Here is an 18,483-nt window from a genome sequence, read left to right as displayed (position 1 = left end):
AGTCTCCGCTCTGTCTCCACGTGGCTCTTCTCTGGTGTCTGTGTCCTTTCTACTCTTCTTGTAAGGATACCAGTCGTTGGGTTTGGGATCCACCAAATCCAGTGTGGCCTCATCCTAACTAATTGCGTCTGAAAAGACTGCATTTCCAAGTAAGGTCATATTCTGGGGGTCCAGGTGCATGTGAATTTGGGGGCACGCTACTGAACTCTCCGTTACTCACTAGCTGTTGTCTTTTGGAAAACTGTAGCCTAAATCCTCTTGTCTTACAAGGTGAATGATAGTTGTACCGACTTTACCAGGTCTCTGTAAGGCCCTTAAGGATGATGCCTGACACTTGCGGTCAGTACCGGGGTCCCTAAGGTGGACTTGGGAGGTGGCAGCAGAGGGCGGTGGTCGTCAAAGGCGTGATGGAGTCGCAGACAAAGAAAGCCGGCTTCACGCGGTGAGTACCAATGCGCGAATCGTGGAAGGCGTTTGTAAGGGATAAAAAGCCTTGTTGGTCTGGAGCACCTGGCCTGGCAGAGAAAATTCTAGATGTGAGATGGTGGCCCGCTGAGTGCCGTGTCACACACAGCAGGGCCTGGCTCCTGGTGGCCCCTGGGAAGCAGGGAGCAGCTCCAAATACAGCCTGGCTCTGTTGTTTAGCTGCTGGGGGCAGCGGTGTTACAAGGCTGATTTCTAACATTATAGGTGAGCTTGGGAATAGAACCGCCGAAAAGCAAGAACCTCAAGGTGCAGTGTCTAGAGCATCAGAGGTGAGAGGATGTCTCCCGTCAGCCAAGCCAGGGAAAGTCAGTTGCAGATGTGGGGCAAGGTCGGCTCCCAAGGCACCTTTGGAACAGGTTCTAAAGGGTGGCGGGAGCGATCATGGAGCCCCCCTCTGTGCCCCTGGCCTGCAGTGCCCCGAGGGTCTCCAGCAGCTCCACCCGAAACCCTCCAGCTGGATGGGTTTGCCCCAGCAGCTCATCTGAAGCGCTTTAGAAAATAAGGACCCTTTAAAAACCGTTTATTTGTTGAACATGAGGCAGGAGAACGTGAGGCACAAAATCTGCATTCACAGGAGGGAGGAACTTTGGAGAAATCACGACTGGGGGAGATCGGAACTCAGAACGCCAGAGAACGGCCAGCAGCGTTGCCCGGGGCCCTGGGTCTTGAAACCGCATCTTTCCTCACCGGCCAGCAAATGAAATTCTTCATACAGAGGGTGTGTCAGCCCCTCAGGCTACCAGTAGTAATTAGTCACGCATGCAGGCCGTGTTAAGGATGGTTTCACTGCAAACCCTCAATTTACGACAAATTGGCACTGTAGCTGTTGGGTGTACGGTGTCTATACGTCTGTCCACCAAAGATCAAAACGGGTGCTGACAGGTGACAAGGTGCCTCCTACATAGTACCAGCTTATCTGCAATGGCTGGGTGGTGGCCGCGAGCTCGAGCATTCTGGGTCCTGAAGTGTCTGTGCTGGTGCCGGAGCTCTGATCGTAGGCCGGGTGACATTCGTCTTCCACCATCCCTGGTCAGTGGCGGTGACATCAGTCCCCGATGCCTGGCACGTGAGCAGGGCGGTGACCTCCGTTCTTGGGCAGATCCGGGGGGACCCGCCCAGCTTCCCGACTCCTCCTGCTTCGTCCCAGCTCTGGGGGGACAACTGGGGGCAAGCGAGTGTGTGGGCTCAGAGAGTCAGCCCTCTTGACCTCTGCCAGTGAAGGGCATGCCTGTCCAGGGAGCCGGATGCTGGGGAGCAGACTGAGCCAGAGCCATCGCCCGGAACCCCGGGGTCCTGACTGTCTTCAGCAGGAAGGGATGCACCGCACACGGGGCGTCCTGGGGCCCATTAACCAAAATCTGTCGGTTCCGGAGCCAGGAGCTTGGTAAACACGTCGGAAGCACTGGCCGCCTGAGTGGTAGGCGTGCCTTGGCAGTTGGCGCGCCACCCCAGGATGTGGTGAGACACCTGCTGCCCAAGAAGCTCTGTCCCCGTCATCCGAGTCCTTGCCCATCCACCAGCTTCCCCAGGGGTCTCCTCTGGGCCAACTCGGCCCCGGGGCGCAGCGGCTTCCGCAGCCATGGGGAAGTTTGTTTGTTGATGTATTGATTTTTGTTTCCATCTCTTTTTAATAAGTAGTTTTCCTGAAGAAGCAGAAAAGAGCCCCAAGGGGGGCACCCAGATCTGCCCCCTTACCTGTGTGTGGGGCTCCAGGTGGGTGGAGAGAAAGAAAGGAGACCCAGTGAAGTCAGGATCTGGAAGCAGGACTCGGGACCCCCAGCTCGGGGCCGACACCACGGGCCACGTTGCGCGCCTGCTTGCTGAGCTCGGCGGGAGCAAGGAGCCTGGACAGTAGAGAGGAGGCCAGCTTTCAATGTATTGTATCTGTTGTTTTATACAGTTTTGAAAGGTTCCTTTCCATTTACAAAATATTAGCTACATTCCCTGTGTTGTATAAGACATCCTTGAGCCTATCTTCCCCCCAACAGTTTGTACCACCCCCTTCCCCATCCCCCATCATGCCCTCCCCATTGGTAACCACGAGTTTGTTCCTATATCTGTGAGTCTGCTTCTTTTTTGTTATATTCAGTAGTTAGTTGTATTTTTTAGATTTTAAGTGATATCGTACAGTATTTGTCTTTCTCTGACTAATTTCACTTAGCATAATGCCCTCCAAGTCCATCCATGCTGCAAATGGCAAATTTTCATTCTTTTTCATGGCTGAGTAGTATTCCATTGTGTCTGTAGTATTCCATTGTGTGTGTGTGTGTGTGTGTGTGTGTGTGTGTGTGTGTGTACACCACATCTCCTTTATCCATTCATCTGGGTGATTTAGGTTGCTTCCACGTCTTGGCTATTGTAAATAATGCTGCTATGAACATTGGGGTGTATGTATCTTTTCAACACACATAGTGTTTTTGTTTTTGTGGATATATGTCCAGGAGTAGGATGGCTGGGTCCTACGTTAGTTCTATTTTTCGTTTTTTGAGAAACCTCCATCCTCCGTAGCAGCTGCACCAATTTACATCCCCACCAACCGTGTAGGAGGGTTCCCTTTTCGAGAGGAGGCCAGCTCAGAGCTAGGACCGGGTGCCGACTGCCATTAACTTTTCAGATTCTTGGCTTCATCCAGACCTACCTGAGGCCACGACAGACTTCACCTTTGGGAGACCAGCATTCCTCTCCATCCTGATTGCATTACGTTGTAATCCAAGGGGACACACGTCTGTCTCTGGTGGGGCAGTGCCGGGCGGGTGGCAGGAGAATGTGTGTGCTCTTGCCCCTCCCTGGGGCTTTGGGGTGAAGCCGGGTGCTGCCCCACCTGATGGACGGGGAAGGTGTGCACGGCGGGCTGGGCTCAGGCTGACGCTCGGCGCCTCCCAGGCCGGGGTCAGGCAGGCTGCTAGGGTGCCTGGGCCTTCTGCCCTCCCTGCTCTTTATACAAAGCCTAGAAAGACTGAAAAAAAGAAACAGAAACATTCAAGTGCAGTCAGCTGGGTAGCTACGTGGTCAGGATCTCGGATGGGCAGGAATAAGCTTCATGGCGGGCGAGGGGTGGGCTCAGGTCTAGGACCAGCCTCTGTTTCTGCCTGTGCATCCTGTGATGGTTAGAATGAACGATTTTGGACATAGGCTGCTTTTTGCCTTCTTTTGAACTTGGTACTTGAGAGACATCTGTGACGAAGCAGAGAGGTACTTCCCTTTCCGAATCCTTTTATACCTCGAACGTCCTTGGGAGGGAAAGGGGGACAGTGACTCCTGAGTGAGGACGCTGCCTGCCCCCAGGCCGCGTCGGCGGAGGAGGCCCTAGGACACGGGTCTCCTGTTCTGCTTATTATTCCCGGCGGCGCTGGCACTACCGGGCCTCGCTGTCCTCACTGCACTGAGGGAACAGGACGTAGGACGTAGGGCTGTGGCAAAGGCTCCTTCCAGCCTGATGGTTCTGTATCCACTGGACTCTGCTTCCCCAGCCAGGGCCGTGGAAGTGTGGGCAGCCCCGCGGTCAGACAGGGTGCGGACCCTCTGACCTCTGCACCTGCCTGGTAGCTTTGGCAGCCAGGAGAGGGAGAAGAAGGGCCTCCGTTGCCCTCTCCTCCGCCAGGCCACTCGTCACCACCTCCATGCCAGCCACACCTGTGAAGCATGCACCTCCCCGTTACACACGGGCCACCTGCTCGTTAGGGTGGCTACATACCCTGTTTGCTCAGGAAGGTCCCCGTTTATTCCTGTGGTCCCAGCATAAAAACGAATGGCCCTCAGGAAGGTCCCCGTTTACTCCTGTGGGCCCAGCATAAAAACGAATGGCCCTCTTTCTGTCTCCGAAGTGTCCTGGTTTGCAGGCTCAGTTGTATTCCTTTCGCTTCCCTGCCCGTGACCAGGGCTTTTCCCTGCTGGCTGCCCCAGGAAGCTTCAGGGGGTAGCAAGGAATTTGATTTTTTGTTTGTTTGGGAAATCTGGTCGAATGCACACAGGGTTAATCGATGTTTAATTTGGTGTCGTGGGCTTTCTGTGAAGACCCGCTGAACACCTGCTGGAAGAGTCATGAACTGTAAGCTGTAAACTTCTTATTTACCCAGAGTACAACAAGACTTACTTCTCTTTGGGATACTTTTTTTTCTCACTATAAAAATTATAAAACCTGGAAAATAAAGGGAAACACAATAAAGAACTTAGACATCAGCCGTTCTCAGAGCCCAGAGGCAGCGACTGCCGATGTTTTGGAGTATTTCTCTCCTCTGCGTCTTTGATGTGCACAATTTTGCATAGAGATTGCTTCCCAAATAAATTTACGTGGTAGACTTTTACACCCCTAAAATTGCTCTGCAGTTTTCCTCACCCTAGGCCTTTCAAAGGCAGAGATTTTTTTTTTTACTTACTGTTTCAACGTATCAGTGTCCTCTTTTTTTTTTTTTAATTGAAGTAAAGTTGATTTACAATGTTGTGTTAGTTTCTGAAATGTTCTCTTAATTATAGGTACCATGCAAGGGTTTCACAGGCATACCTCTGTTAGGGACAGTGATTGGGGTCGGTTTGTCGGAGAACATTCTCTGTGTGTTAGGGAAGAATTAGTGAGACCCAGCCTGCAGCGGCCACCGGCCCAGGCCTCACACGAGGCCTGGGTCCCCTGGACCTTAGCTGAGCACTGTCCGTGCTTCAGGCGGTAGATGGTGGTGGCCTCACCTCCACTCCTCCTGGCACAGTGTCCCCTCGAGATCCGTGGAACCTCGGCCAGTCTCTTGAGCCATCCTGCCTTAGCCTCCCGATCAGCAAGCCAGTTATCAGGGTTGGTTGCTAGAGAATTCGGTGAGTTAACATGTAAAGGCACCTACACCAGGGCCTGATCTGCCAAGTAGCCGTTGGCCATCGTTGTTGCTGCTGAAGCAGAGGTTTGAGCGAATGATGCCCGTCTCACCAGTGAGGCTGTGAACTTCAGGGCAGACTGTGCTGTTTACATCTCTTCGTTCGCTTGTGTATCCGTGTTAGCTGAGCTCAGGGATGTGTGGGACACCCACTAGTCCAGGGACAGGGGTGGGTGGGTGGGCCAGGCCTGCAGGCTCACGGTGGGAGGGTGCTGAGAAAGCACACTCACGGGTAATTACCACCTGTGCTGAGTCCATATGCAGATGGCGGGGTGGGACCTGGAAGGTCAGGGCTGGAGAAGATCACCTTCAGGGAGAAGATGATCTGTAGTTTGGCCGGAAGGATGGGTAGGAAAAGCATAAATTTTGTCTGGAGCACACCCTCTGCTCAGAGGGATCAACTATGAGAACAGTGAAGGGAGGAGATCTGAGGTGTGCCTGCCGCCGCTTCTCAGAGGCCTGACTCATAGCTGCTTCGGGGATCTCCCAGCCGAGGGGTCAGGGCACTGCCGGGCCTCTTCTCCCATCCGTCAGATGGGATAGTGTGAAGACCTGCCTGCCGCCGTGCTGGGAGATGATTTCTGGGAGCTGTCTTTGAGTTTAGACAACTCCACAGTCAGGGCCAGGCTCTTGTGCCATTGTGTTCTCTGTGGGCTTGGGCTGTGACCACTGTCAGCAGGGTCCCCGGGCGCCGTGAGCCGGCGAGGGCACCCGGTACCATCTGAGATAGAGGTTACTTTCCCTTGGATAATCTATACTGAGTTTCAAGACAGAGAAAGGAAGTATGAAGACTTAGACAGATTGCCCGTGCTGGAATGGAAATTGAGATTCACTGGTCCAAATGGCTACATGAAGACCCAGAGAAGTAAAATGATTTGTACAAAAGTTAGTGATGGAATCCCAACCAGGAGCTGGAGTTGGCTGATTCTGGACTTAGAGTCCTTTACTCTGAAAGATGCTGCCTCTCGCTAACAAAGCCTTGGTTTTCCTGATTCTGCAAGATTCCACCTCTGCGGGATAGGGGCCCCAGAGACCTCAGCGATTCTGAAAATGGCACTAGAACAGCTTGCCCAAGGTCAGCTGGGTCTTGGACCTGCCCGTGCTGACTTCAGCCTGAGTTTTAATGAGTTTGGAGGGCTGCCCTGGGCTTCCAGTAAGTTTAAACACCATCCAAGAAAGCGTCCTCAGAATGCGTCACTGTGAATAACCAAGGTGACAGACCAAAAAGCCCACCCTCAAACCCTTTGGACCAGTGGTTCTCAAGTGTGGTCCCCAGACCAGCAGCATTAGAGTCACTTGGGAACGTGTTAGAAATGCACATTCTCAGGCCCCATCCCATTACTGCTGAAGCAGAAACTCTGGGGGCAGGCTGGCAATCTGCATTTTTTTTTTTTTTTTGCGGTACGCGGGCCTCTCACTGTTGTGGCCTCTCCTGTTGTGGAGCACAGGCTCCGGACGCACAGGCTCAGCGGCCATGGCTCACGGGCCAAGCCGCTCTGCGTCATGTGGGATCCTCCAGGACCGGGGCACGAACCCGTGTCCCCTGCATCGGCAGGCGGACTCCCAACCACTGCGCCACCAGGGAAGCCCCCCAATCTGCATTTTAACAAGTCCTCCAGGAGATCCTGAGGACCCCTCTCCGGAGCATCTCTCAGAGCCAGGGCTAGCTCATGGCTTTTCCGATTCTTGGTTCTGAAACCCACTCCCCATCGTCTTCTTTCCAAGAGACCATTGCGCACTCCAACGTGCCGTGTGGCGTGAACACTGCGGGGTGGAATGGAAAACTAGTGAGCCCTCCGGCAGGAGGACTGTTTGCCTTGGCCGGTTGGCCCGGACTTGGAGCCAAGGTTCCATTAATCCTTTTGAGTGACTTTATTTAAGCAAGTCTCCTATTCTCCTCTGCCGACTGCTTGGGGAGGCATGGGGGAGGGATGCGGTCCTTACTGGGAGGAGAGGGGCCCAAGCCCCTGCTGCCTGGGCCGCGGTGCACACGTCGTCCCTAATAAACCCACGCCAGGCAGCCCTTTGCTCTCGAAGTGGGGTTTCCATTTTGCACCATTAGCTTCGATCAGTGGGGATTTAACACAAGCCACGAAATCAAGCGCTTAGGCAGCGGGATTCCGATGGCTGACACCGCCGCTGCCGTGCTGCGTGCGTGAGTACTTGTAAGTGGGTTGGGAGGGCACAGAGCTGCAAATTCCACCCTCCCGCCTGACCATCCCCCCACCTCCCCAAGATGTCTGGGATCCAGAAAACAGGACAATTTCAGTTAAATAATTTGTCTCAAATAAGTCACTCAGGAGCATTTTTTACATCTGCTGTTTTCTTGTAAATGAGGAAAAAAGAAAAGCTGCTTTCAATCTTTTTGTTTGTTTGTTTTGTTTTGATTTTTCTTTGTTTTCCCTTCTCTCTCTGTAGCGTCTGTCCTGTAGCCAGTAGATGCCTGTAAGTATGCAGCACGTGGTTTGTGGTCGGGGAGAGAGTCTGAGTTATTGTACCAAGCGCGAGCCCCTTTCTTTGCTAAAGGAATTAATGATGCAAACACTGGCCCCTGCTGGGAACGGAGGTCTGTTGAGCTGCCTTTGCAGGGCCTTTGTCAGCAGGACTCATTTGGATCCCAGTGCCTGCAAGCCAGCCTGTGCCGTGCCCAGACCCTCTGCTGAGTGTTGGAAGCGGCGGCAGTTTCTCCCAGCCCCGCCCTTACCCAGCGCTGTTACCAAATCTCATTTGCACAGTTGGCTTTGGGGATGGCGCTTTCTGCCTCAGGGTCGCCCACCCAAGAGATTTGTGAAAACGGGGCTGGGACGTAGAAAAGCAGGTCCTCTCTGTCTGACTGCTTAGTGAGGTCTTGCTATCTGAACAGGCTCTTTCACCAGGGGGCAGGGTGGGAGGCGGGGTGTAAGCTGAACCCCCAGGGCTGATGCTCCAGGCGCCCACCTGTGGGCTCTTCCTGGTCCTGGGGTCTGGGAACAGGCCACTCAGTAAAGAGTTTGTCCATCTGCTGCACAGATCATGTGTTTGGGAACTTCAGCCCTGTCTGTCAGAGAAAGTAATTTAGGAAAGCAAGCAAGTCAGGAGTCAGACTGTGTGGTGGGTTACCTGCCCCAGGATGATTTTTTTTTTTTTTCTTTTGCGGTACGCGGGCCTCTCACTGCTGTGGCCTCTCCCGTTGCGGAGCACAGGCTCCGGACGCGCAGGCTCAGCGGCCATGGCTCACGGGCCCAGCCGCTCCGCGGCACGTGGGATCCTCCCGGACCGGGGCACGAACCCGCGTCCCCTGCATCGGCAGGTGGACTCCCAACCACTGCGCCACCAGGGAAGCCCCTAGGATGATTTTTTATTAGCACCTATTGGAGATAGTATATCTGACTGCTGGTCACTTGTCCCCAGAATCTGCAGGGACCCCATGCTTTCCTGCTCCTTTCTTGGAGGAACTGTGGCTGGGCTGAGAGGCAGGGAGCTGTGGGCACCTCCAGCCTCGGGCAGCCTATTCAGCTGAACCAGGTTTGACGTCCCTTTGCATTCAAAGTAAATAATCCGAATTCTAACCTAATTGGTTTTTTATCTGAAAAATGATCGGCTTGACAAGCTCTATAGGCTACCCCGTGCTCCCAAATAAACAGTGGAAAAGGCAGAATTCTTAAACAAAACCCTTCCTGAGAAGCCCTAACGCCAAGCTGCTCCTGCTGGACGGGGAGTGAAGGGCAGGAAATGTAATCTTTGTGTTTCTGTTAAGAGCTCCCATTTTGTGATTCACTGACATTTTATATACATTTCAGTTCTTTACTAGACAGCAAGCTTTTTTAAAATCTAAGTTTTTTGCTTCAGAATAAATGCAATTTAAAACGTCAAATAGTATTAAAAGGCTTTTAACAAAAAACTGCAGGCCTCTGCCCCATGCCTTCCAACCACTAATTTCCACAACCCAGAGGTAATAATTTTCAGCTATTTTAGCTATTTCTTATGATAGATAGCAAAATCGAGTAAATAAATACCATACTTAATTTTAATTTTGATTTTCAGACATTGCTTATTGATTTTCTATTATTGAAGACAAAGATCTGTCTCACTTTTGTTTCTTAATTTTAATTTTTACACAGTTTTAATTTTTAGTTAAATTCTTCGTTTTAATTTTTAGACACTATTTATTGCTTTTCTATGATTGACGATAAAGACATCTGTCTTATACCCTATTCCCTCTTCTCCCCATTCTTTTCAATATAGTTATATCACACTTCCGCTTAAATTGACATTCAGCGTTTAATTTTTGTAATTATGTCAATATTATCTGCAGCTGAGCCGTGTAGTGTACTGCATTTGTATTTCCTTTATTATACACCATTTTGTTTTCCCTTGAGATAGTAGTTGCCTCGTTTTATTTTCCTGGCTCCTCGTGTTTGTGTTTCGAATTCCGCCCCAGACCTTCCTGCAGATATACATCTATCCCTCTGTCCTCCTGTTTCAGTCTGGACTGATTGAGCTTTGCGCCGGCCACACAGTTGTTTGGAGGAACCATTCTAAGACTTCCATTGCCTTTATCTTATGTGAGAGCTTTAGTTTCCTGATCCTGGGTCTTGTGCTGCATTTTGGGGGCAGCTTCCTAAGAACAGATACATGGAAGATTTTTTTTTTAACCATTAAATGCCTGAAGTTGTCTTTATTCTCCTGTCCCACATTGACTGGCTCAGTATTGAATTTGGAAATTGTTTTGGCTTCTAGTGTTGCTCTTGACCAATCCAGGACCATTCTGATGCCTGGTCCTCTGCAGCAGATGTAGCCTCGCTTTGTCTCTGGAGGATTTTGTAAGTTCTTTTTACCTCTGGTGTTTCTAAATGCTGATTCATTGACCCGGGCACTGTGTAATCTGAGAACTTGCATTCTTCATTTCTGGAAAATTTTTCTTGCATTATTTCTTTGGTATTTTCTCTCATTTGTCTTCTTGGTTTTCTCTTATTCAGATGTTGAACCTCCTGGTTGGGTTCTCTCTTTTATCTTTCTCTCTCCTGTTTCCACCTCTTTGTTGTTTTGTTCCAAGCTTATCTTAAAGCACGTGTGTTGCATTCTTTATTTCTGCTCTTACCTTTTAAAACTTCAAATACTCTTGGTTCTCTGAACATTCCTTTTAACAGCATTCTGTGCTGGTTTCATGAACACAGTATCTTCCATTATCTTTGTAAACAGTTTTCTTCTGTGCCATAGCTTGTTTCTGTTATCTCTGATTTCTTTTTTTCTGTGTGTTCCGTGCGTTTTGGTCTCTTGTTCACATGTAGAGTCTTTCCTTTAAAAGCCTGCTGACCTTGACTGGCCGCTGGAGCTCAAGAGTAAAGCACTAAATTGGAGCTCTTTGCGTGTGTGCATGGCCTGTGATTTGTTGGGCCTCATTTTGGAATTTTGTTAGGGGGAGCTGTAGGTCTTCTCTTTGGGGCTACTAGTTTCTTTAGATAGAAACCCTACAATCCTCTGACTGGGGGTATTGCTGTAGTGTTCTAAGACCTGAGGGTCTCGCTTTTCACTGTGCAGACTTCCATTTAACCCTTTGGTGTCGGGGCAGCTCCCCCCTACTCCGTCCTCCTGTGAGGCTGGTGTCCGCAAGCCCAGTCTGTCTGGGTTCAGACCTTCTGTACGGAATAAACGTCTTGGCTGCCTCTGGAGTTGGTGAGGGACAGTCATCTGGACTTATGGCCAGGCTGGTGGATCTGGGTGCCCTGATGCAGACTCCTCGGTTCCTATATTTAATACAGTCTCTGTCGTCGAGTGCAGAAGCGCCCAATGGCCCCAGTTCACGAGCACGTCTGGGTCCTGCCGTGTGGACCTGCTGCTTTCTTACTGTCAGCTCCCTCTGTTAGCAGCTGGGTTTCAGCTTTTCTCTTCTCATCAAGCCAGGACCCACCATCCATTTGCTTTCTATTTTACTAAATGTGATGTCCTTGTTTCTTTACCATTTTCTTGCGTGTGTTTATAACTTTTTTTAAACTATAATTTTAGAGGGGTGGAAATGATTGTGTGCTCAATCTACTATGTTTGGCTAGAAGTGGCCAGCGATGACTCTTCACAAACATTCCAGACGTTTGGTGGTTGTCAGGATGGAAAACCTTTTCACTTCCCATTGGTTTGGAGCTCTCTGGGAGTCTCCCTGACCCCCTGGGATTGTGGCTCCCACAGGTCGTCAGCAACCCCCCCACTGCCAAGGCTGGCAAGCTGGTCCCACGCTCGTTCTTAAGCTCCTGCAGCGTTGGGGATGAAGGAGCATTTCTTCCACTTGAAGCGCCTTCCCGCTGTGCTTTCCGAGACGCTGAGCTACCTAGTTTTCCATCTGTGCCTCTGATGACTTTGCAGGGACTCCCCAGTGGAGGTTCCTCCTTCTCTTCTCGTCTCTGCACTTTATTCTTCACTGCAGCCGTTATCTGTAATCAGAGGAGTCACACAGCTGGGGACTGACTCAGCCTCTTCGGCACCTTCCCCATCTCAGGCCCTTTCTTGCACTCCTGCAGCGATTCCACACCGTCGATCGTGTAGATGCCTGGCGCTTGGCCAACAGTGGCCTCTCGTCCAGGCTCCCTGTCTGGGTATTTGGAAGGATGGCGGCCCCATTAGCATAAGCAGGTCAGGAGAAAAAGACGGTTTTGAAGAGAGTGTGGGTTTGGGATGAGTGTAACAAGCTTCCTCTGCTCGTTTCAGCCTCAGAAAATGGCCAGGCTTTGTGGGGAGGCTACCAAGGGGGTGTCATTTGTGGGCAAAAAATATGGTTTCGGTGACTGCAAGTGGGATGAAACTTTCAGGGTCTAACCTGAATAGAAGGGGTTATTTATTTTAAGGTTGCGGAGAAAGACCCAGACAGCCCCTGTGACCTTAAGTTTTGAGTTTTCAAAGTTTCTGGTCTCTGCATCCTCGCTGGCCCTGACCAGCAAGGTGAAAGGCAGGAGTCATATCCTACTGTTGGAGGGCGTTCAGTTGCTGCTAAGAAAAACCGCAGAGAAGGGTTTTGTTTCTTGTTTTGTTTTGTTTTAGTTCAGGGCCTGGCTGTCACGGGTAGCTGAGATCAAGGGCCTGAGGCAGGTGTAGAGTCATCACCCTGTGGGAGACAGGCTTGGGAGGGGGCAGAGAAGGACGGGGACAGGGTGGGCGCAGCAGTCTGCCTGGGATTGCCCAGCACGGGCCCTCTGCATGCCCGACCGGCCAGGCCGGCAGGCAGACTGCACTCCACGCTTTACAGCCTCCAGGAGCTCAGATCCAGGTTCTGTGGCCACCCAGTTAGAACCCAGGACCTGGGACTCCAGCAGCGCCCCAGTCGTGAGCCCAGCTGCTGCACCAGCACCGGTTGCAGCGCAGACACAGTCCCTGGGCGAGCGAAATCCCTGGGGTCCAGGCTGTCTGCATGGTGGAGGCCGGGTGGGGGAAAAGGAAGTGGTCAGTCTCCCCCCACCCCGTCGCAGCAGCCCCTGGGTGTATGTGGTGGGAGGCTGCACACATACCCACAAGGCAGGGGGAAGTCGACCTGGGATGGCTAATCGCCTATCCAAACATTGCTGGTAATCTGCATCCCTGAAATAAAGCCCTGAAAGATGGAAAGATGTTAGTAATTTCTGGCCACATGTGCCTCCTTCTTCCCTGCTCTCCCTACCTCAAAAAGAGAAAGGAGCCAAATGGCAAGAAACGAAGAGTCTAATGCAGAACACATTTCCATAGTTTGCTTTTCCCTCTCCCCGCCATGCTCCCACCTATGTAAACTAAATTCCTTGACACGGTCATGGCAAAGGAACATTAATTTTTGATTTGAGTTGTGATTAAAAGCAACACAATCAAAAGAGGGAAATAGTTTCCACTGAAGCAATAGCATCTGAAACCCCGTCATGGTATAGTAGGAACCAGCGTGGTCTTTGGGGTCAGGGGTGGGTTCTATAGTCCTGAGTCTCTTTTCACAAAGTGTGGCCTCGTGTTGTTCCTTAGCCTGAGTCCTTCTTGATCGTCGTCAGTAATAACAGCAGTTGCTGTGCATTAAGTCAGGAGAGCCGCACAGAGAGCACCTGTCCTGTGCTTGGCACACAGTGGGTTCTCCAAAAAACATGATGGCTCACTTCTCTGCAGAAAAGAGGCTGCCCAGTTGTCACTGGAAAAGCATTCGTCCCCGCCAGTGATGTAATTGATCCCAGCTTTAGACCTTGGGTCACGTGACACGTCGGGGCACTTCTCGGAGGGTGTCTTCACCGCCTCGCCTTCCTGCAGTCCCTGGCCGCCTTCCTTGGGTCAGTCGGTTCTCGCAGTGCGGAGGGCGGGCAGAGATGGAGCCCTGATCTGCCCAGGCCTGGGCAGGGAGTCTCCTCTGGCTCAACCCCCCGGACACATTTCTAGATGAGCGAACTATAGACTGGCCCAGGTGAAGTCTTTTCTCAGGTGGCCCACCGGGTACAAGGATGGTAAGCCGACAAGGGGAGCTGAGCTGGGGTGGGAGAGGGAGGGCTGCTTGGGCAGGTCTGGGCGGAGGTCCCAGAGGGGTGGTCTCTGCTGGTTCCTAGTTGCGGCTTTCCCACCTGCTGGTCCCCCTGCCTCTGCCCTCAGGGTGGGAGTGGGTGCAGGAATCGAGCAAGATCAGAGGTGCTGGGTGGTGGCTGGTTCCGTGGGGCGGGGGGCAGTAAAGAGAGGAGCTCACTGGGAAACTGTGCTCAGTGCACTCCCGTGGGCAGGGGGGCTGGGCCAGCCTGCGAGGTCAGGGCTAACCATCTGCTGCTTGGGCCAGTCCCCCAAACCTCCGCCACCCTTGGGGGCTGCGGGCCTGGGGTATCTGTTACCCGGGGCTCGGTGGCTGCAGAGCTGGGACTCCTTCTGTAAGCAGAAGGGATGGGAGTGCATTTGATTTCCTGATTTTGACACATCCACTGAAGCTTTGTTCCTAGGATTTCTCCCAATTCTTGGGGTGGCCAAGAGTGTGCTTTCTAATCAGCTAAAGAATAAATAATAAAGCCTTCGCTCTTGCGGTGTTCCCTTTCAACCAGGAGGAACTCTTACCATTTCGTAAGTAAAGTCATTTTGAAATGTGGGTAAACCTGGGAAGAGAGCCCGAGCCCTTTTCCCGTATTGTCTTGGTCCATTTAATCAGCACTTGAAATGTCAGCTTCATTATAAAGAATTTTGCAACTCGGCCTGGACAGCACGGTGATTATAAGTGCACACTCAGTCCGTGGGTTTAGTTTAGGGTTAGTGACTCTGGGCAAGTAAAGGTAACCATTACGCCTCAGTTTTCTCATCTGTTCAATGGGGGAAATAATTGCACCTTCCTCGTGGAGGTATCAGGTTTCACTGAGGAAGTGCATGGAAAATACTGAGCGCTCTTGAGGGCATCCAGATGCTTTCCTAGTCATTAGCTACTGTTCTGTAGCTCGATTCAAGTCTTTCCTCATGGAATGTGGGTGGAAGCTTTGAGTTATTCAAAAGAGAGGGCTTGGTGATTTGGAATTCACAAGAATTCAAGGGATGGACACATCATCTGGTGACCAGAATCTAGAAATGATTTCCAACTCCTTTGGAACTCTCCAGGGCTGGCGAGGCTTCCAGGGGAGTTGACTGTTATAAGGACGCTGTGTTTGTGTTTCTGGTGCATTTCCGATGACTAGAACGCCTCCACGCTAATTTGTCCTCACCAATTAACCCCATGAAGCCAGCACTAGAGTGTGTGGTCCACACACTAACCCTGAAACACTGTTGACTCAGGCTCTGTAGAGACAAAGAGGCCAGAAGGCAGAGCTGGCAGAGGGCTGGCTTTCCCTCTCTTCGGGGAGCCGTGCTGAGAATGGAAGAAGCCCAGGTACCATGTGAGATTTAAGGAATCACCACCTGGATTTATCTATCAGGCCCTCACCAGGACTTGCTCGAATGGGTCGAGAGGTCAAAGTCGGGTTTGGTCCTGTGGGTCTACACGGTGGGTAGGCTAGCCCATTAGTGGCGCCATCTAGTGGTTGATGAGTGGTGGACAGCACGTCAATGGTACCTGCTGTCTTAACGCCCTGGAGGCCCAGTGGTTGGAACCCTGGTTTCTCTGATGACAAAGTTGGACGCTGACGTTTGGTGCAGTCAGCTTTCCCTTGCTGACTGCACACACACAGGTTCTGTCTGTCTTCTTTCCAGAACCCAACTGACAAAGAATTTTAGGTCCTTTGGATATTTAAAAAAAACGTAAACCAATAACTTTCTCCTTAAAACAAACAAACGAACAAAACAGGGTAAGTTTTTTCTTTGAGTGCTGATGTTGGTAGCATTGGATTATGTGGACTTGATTGGATTAGATGATCCCCTTCTTCTCTTAAAGCATCGTATGATAGTCTGAGTCCTGGAGTTTTAAAAAAGAGACACATGATTTGGTTTTGAACTTTTATCTGAGACTCTCACGGCATCCTGTGACAACCAGTGAGATACCATCAGATACTGCAAAACCAGGGGGCAGGATTGGTACGTGAAGGTGAGCTGAGACCTTGGTCCTTATCTATAGAATAGACAGATAGGGCCTCCCTCTTTTAGGTGATCTTTGCCTTTTATGTCTCCTGCTCTTCTGCCCGCGGGTGGGTTGTGGTTTCTGATGAAAAGCCGTGTTCTAAAACTCTCTCTCTCCCTTCTCTCCTCTTCCCCTCTCTGTCCTCCCCCTCTCTAGCCCTGAGGATGAAAATCAAAGAAGTGAAAAAGGAAAACGGCGACAAGAAGATTGTTCCCAAGAAGAAGAAGCCCCTGAAGCTGGGGCCCATCAAGAAGAAGGAGTTGAAGAAGCTGGTCCTATACCTGAAGAATGGGGCTGACTGCCCCTGTCACCAGCTGGACAACCTCAGCCACCACTTCCTCATCATGGGCCGCAAGGTCAAGAGCCAGTACCTGCTGACGGCCATCCATAAGTGGGACAAGAAAAACAAAGAATTCAAAAACTTCATGAAGAAGATGAAGAATCACGAATGTCCCACTTTCCAGTCGGTCTTTAAGTGATTCTCGCGGGGTGGGTTGGGGGGAGAGGACACCCCTGGACCCTCGGCAGTTCACACCCCCGATCCTTCGAGGTGGAGGGCATCGTAATCCAGCTACTTTGCCCTTGCAGCATTTCCCACCCCTCCCTCCGTCCCCATGCTCCAGACCCCAGTATAGCCGATATTTAAAGCCGCATGCCCAGATGAGGAAACCCATTTAGATCAGGAAGCTTCTGAAGACCTACAGTGTGGAGCAGCACGTCCCCAGGGGAAGGGAGGTGCAGCATCATCTCAATCAGAGACACAGTCACTACAAAAGAAAACGCTGCCGGTAAAGAAAGGGGGTGGGCAGCAAGGGAGAGGCGGCAGCAAACGTTAGGTTCTGCCACTCTCTTTGTGTCGTTACAGATTGCTTATGGATCTATCCGCTAATCTACGCCTTTGGAACTAGAAAATTCTAACTCTTGGTAAGATGCACGGCTTTCAGTTCCAGAGGAGTTTCTCTTTCTGTCCGTCGTGGACAGAAACAGACACACACCACACTCAGAGAGTGACAGTGCACAGGAGAAATAGTAAGAACAAAGGGAGGGGCCTGCATTGCTTGGCCCTGTGGCCATGTGTCATCTCTGATATGAACCAGCCAGTCTCAGATGCCCTGGAGGTGGTTACCGTCAGCCTCGGGTTTGATCTCACCTCCTGACACGTGAAGGGCGGCAGGGGCCCGCCTTGGTGTGACAGAGGTGATGATTCGTAGACTGAGAAGGCAACGGTGGTTTTCAAAAAACAGAGTTAAAGGAGAAAAACAGAAAAAATTGAGAACAGTCGAGCAAGTTGCTAGTCTAGGGTGAATTGTCATTGGGCAAAGAGCTTAGTATTCTAATTCCCTTGTTTGTTCATTTCACATTGTTTTAAAGCGACCAACAGACCCACTTACTTTTCAAGGTTTTAAAAAAAAATCTCCACTGAGCATTTGAAAGGTGTGGTGAGACTGGGGTCTCTTGGTGCCTCCGAGGCAACTTTCTAGCTGAGTGGCTGTCTCTCTGAGCATTTCCAGTGGGAGGTGGATTCTCCTGGTAGTGTAGCTGTGGGTCCTCCTTCCTGAGGGGTTCTGGCTTGCCCTGGCCCGAACACAACGCTAATCAAAACTCACAGTACATCCCTTTCCTGTCTTTCCTGTGAAGAAATGGATTCCTTTGAACTTGATTGCCTAGAGAGCCGAGAAATTCAGAATAGCCTGCCTGCCTGTCCTCTGCACTAAAAAAAAATGTTTGTTTGGCTTTGCTTTTTTCATTTCTGCAGAGGGAAAGCTAAGCTACAAGGGTCCCAGTCCAAGGAGGGAGTTTAAAAGGCAAAGCAGCTACGGTTTTCCCCCAAGGGCCCTAAGATAATTCTCAAAGCCATTGTGTTTAATGAGTGATGTACATAAACCCATTCACGGAAGCAACTTGACTTCTGTTGTTCAATGTATAGGAAGTAATTCCTCCCAAATTAATTTCTCCCTCAAGCCTGATTCTTAATTCTCTGTAACACCTCGAGGATTTAACGATTGTCCCTCTGGGCAAATGTTTATACCCAATCCAATGCTTCAGTGGGGCTGGAAGGCGTCACCCGCATGGCCTCTGCCTGACACAGAAACAGTGGAAGATTCTGTTAACTTCCCAAAACTCCAGTCTGAAAGCCAGCCTGCCGACTTCAGTACGTTCTTGAGGGTTATCCTGATCTAATGAACCCCTGACAATTAGTGACCCATCATTTAATACGTTTTTTTTTTGGTTCTCTCTGACCTTTAATCATAAAGTGTTGGGGATCTTAAGTGATTCGCCTGTAATTTTGGATGATTTTTTAAAAATGTGTATATATATTAGTTAATTAGAGATATTCTGCTTTCCTGTTGTCAACTGAAATTCAGAGCAATTTCATGAGCCTATGGTCTTGACTGATTAACTCAAGAGTTCTGTGCTCGTTTGCATCTGCTTGTTTGGACAGAGTGGGTCAGGCAACAAGGCCTCTGTCCAGGGCGAGGGCCTTGGGAAAGGCTTTGTGTGGGCCATAGCAGTTACCCCAGGAAGGTTATACATGAACAGGTGGACTCTCTAAATGGGAATTCTCGGGTAGGAAGCAGTAAGAGAGTTCAAAATAAGTTGGAAATGTGAATTGCAATTGTAGAGTCCAGCCACAGAGTCCCGGGACTGAGTTTC

The 18,483-nt window shown here is 50.7% G+C and overlaps 1 protein-coding gene across 1 annotated transcript in view; it reads left to right on the top strand.

Moving 5' to 3' along the window:
- SFRP1 (secreted frizzled related protein 1) overlaps positions 1–16,307 on the top strand; it is a gene marked incomplete at both ends in the record, with an annotated part of 41,301 nt that extends 24,994 nt beyond the window's left edge. The window contains one exon of the mRNA XM_082680385.1: positions 15,985–16,307. Coding sequence (XP_082536511.1) covers positions 15,985–16,307 — 323 coding nt within the window. The remainder of the gene's footprint in view (positions 1–15,984) is intronic.
- Between the last annotated feature and the right edge of the window lie 2,176 nt (positions 16,308–18,483).

The sequence above is a fragment of the Grampus griseus genome (genome assembly GCF_964374135.1).
Source record: "Grampus griseus genome assembly, chromosome: 21".
Taxonomy (NCBI): domain Eukaryota; kingdom Metazoa; phylum Chordata; class Mammalia; order Artiodactyla; family Delphinidae; genus Grampus; species Grampus griseus.
The sequence above is the reverse complement of the archived record's forward strand: the minus strand, read 5'-3'. Positions and strand labels throughout refer to the sequence as shown.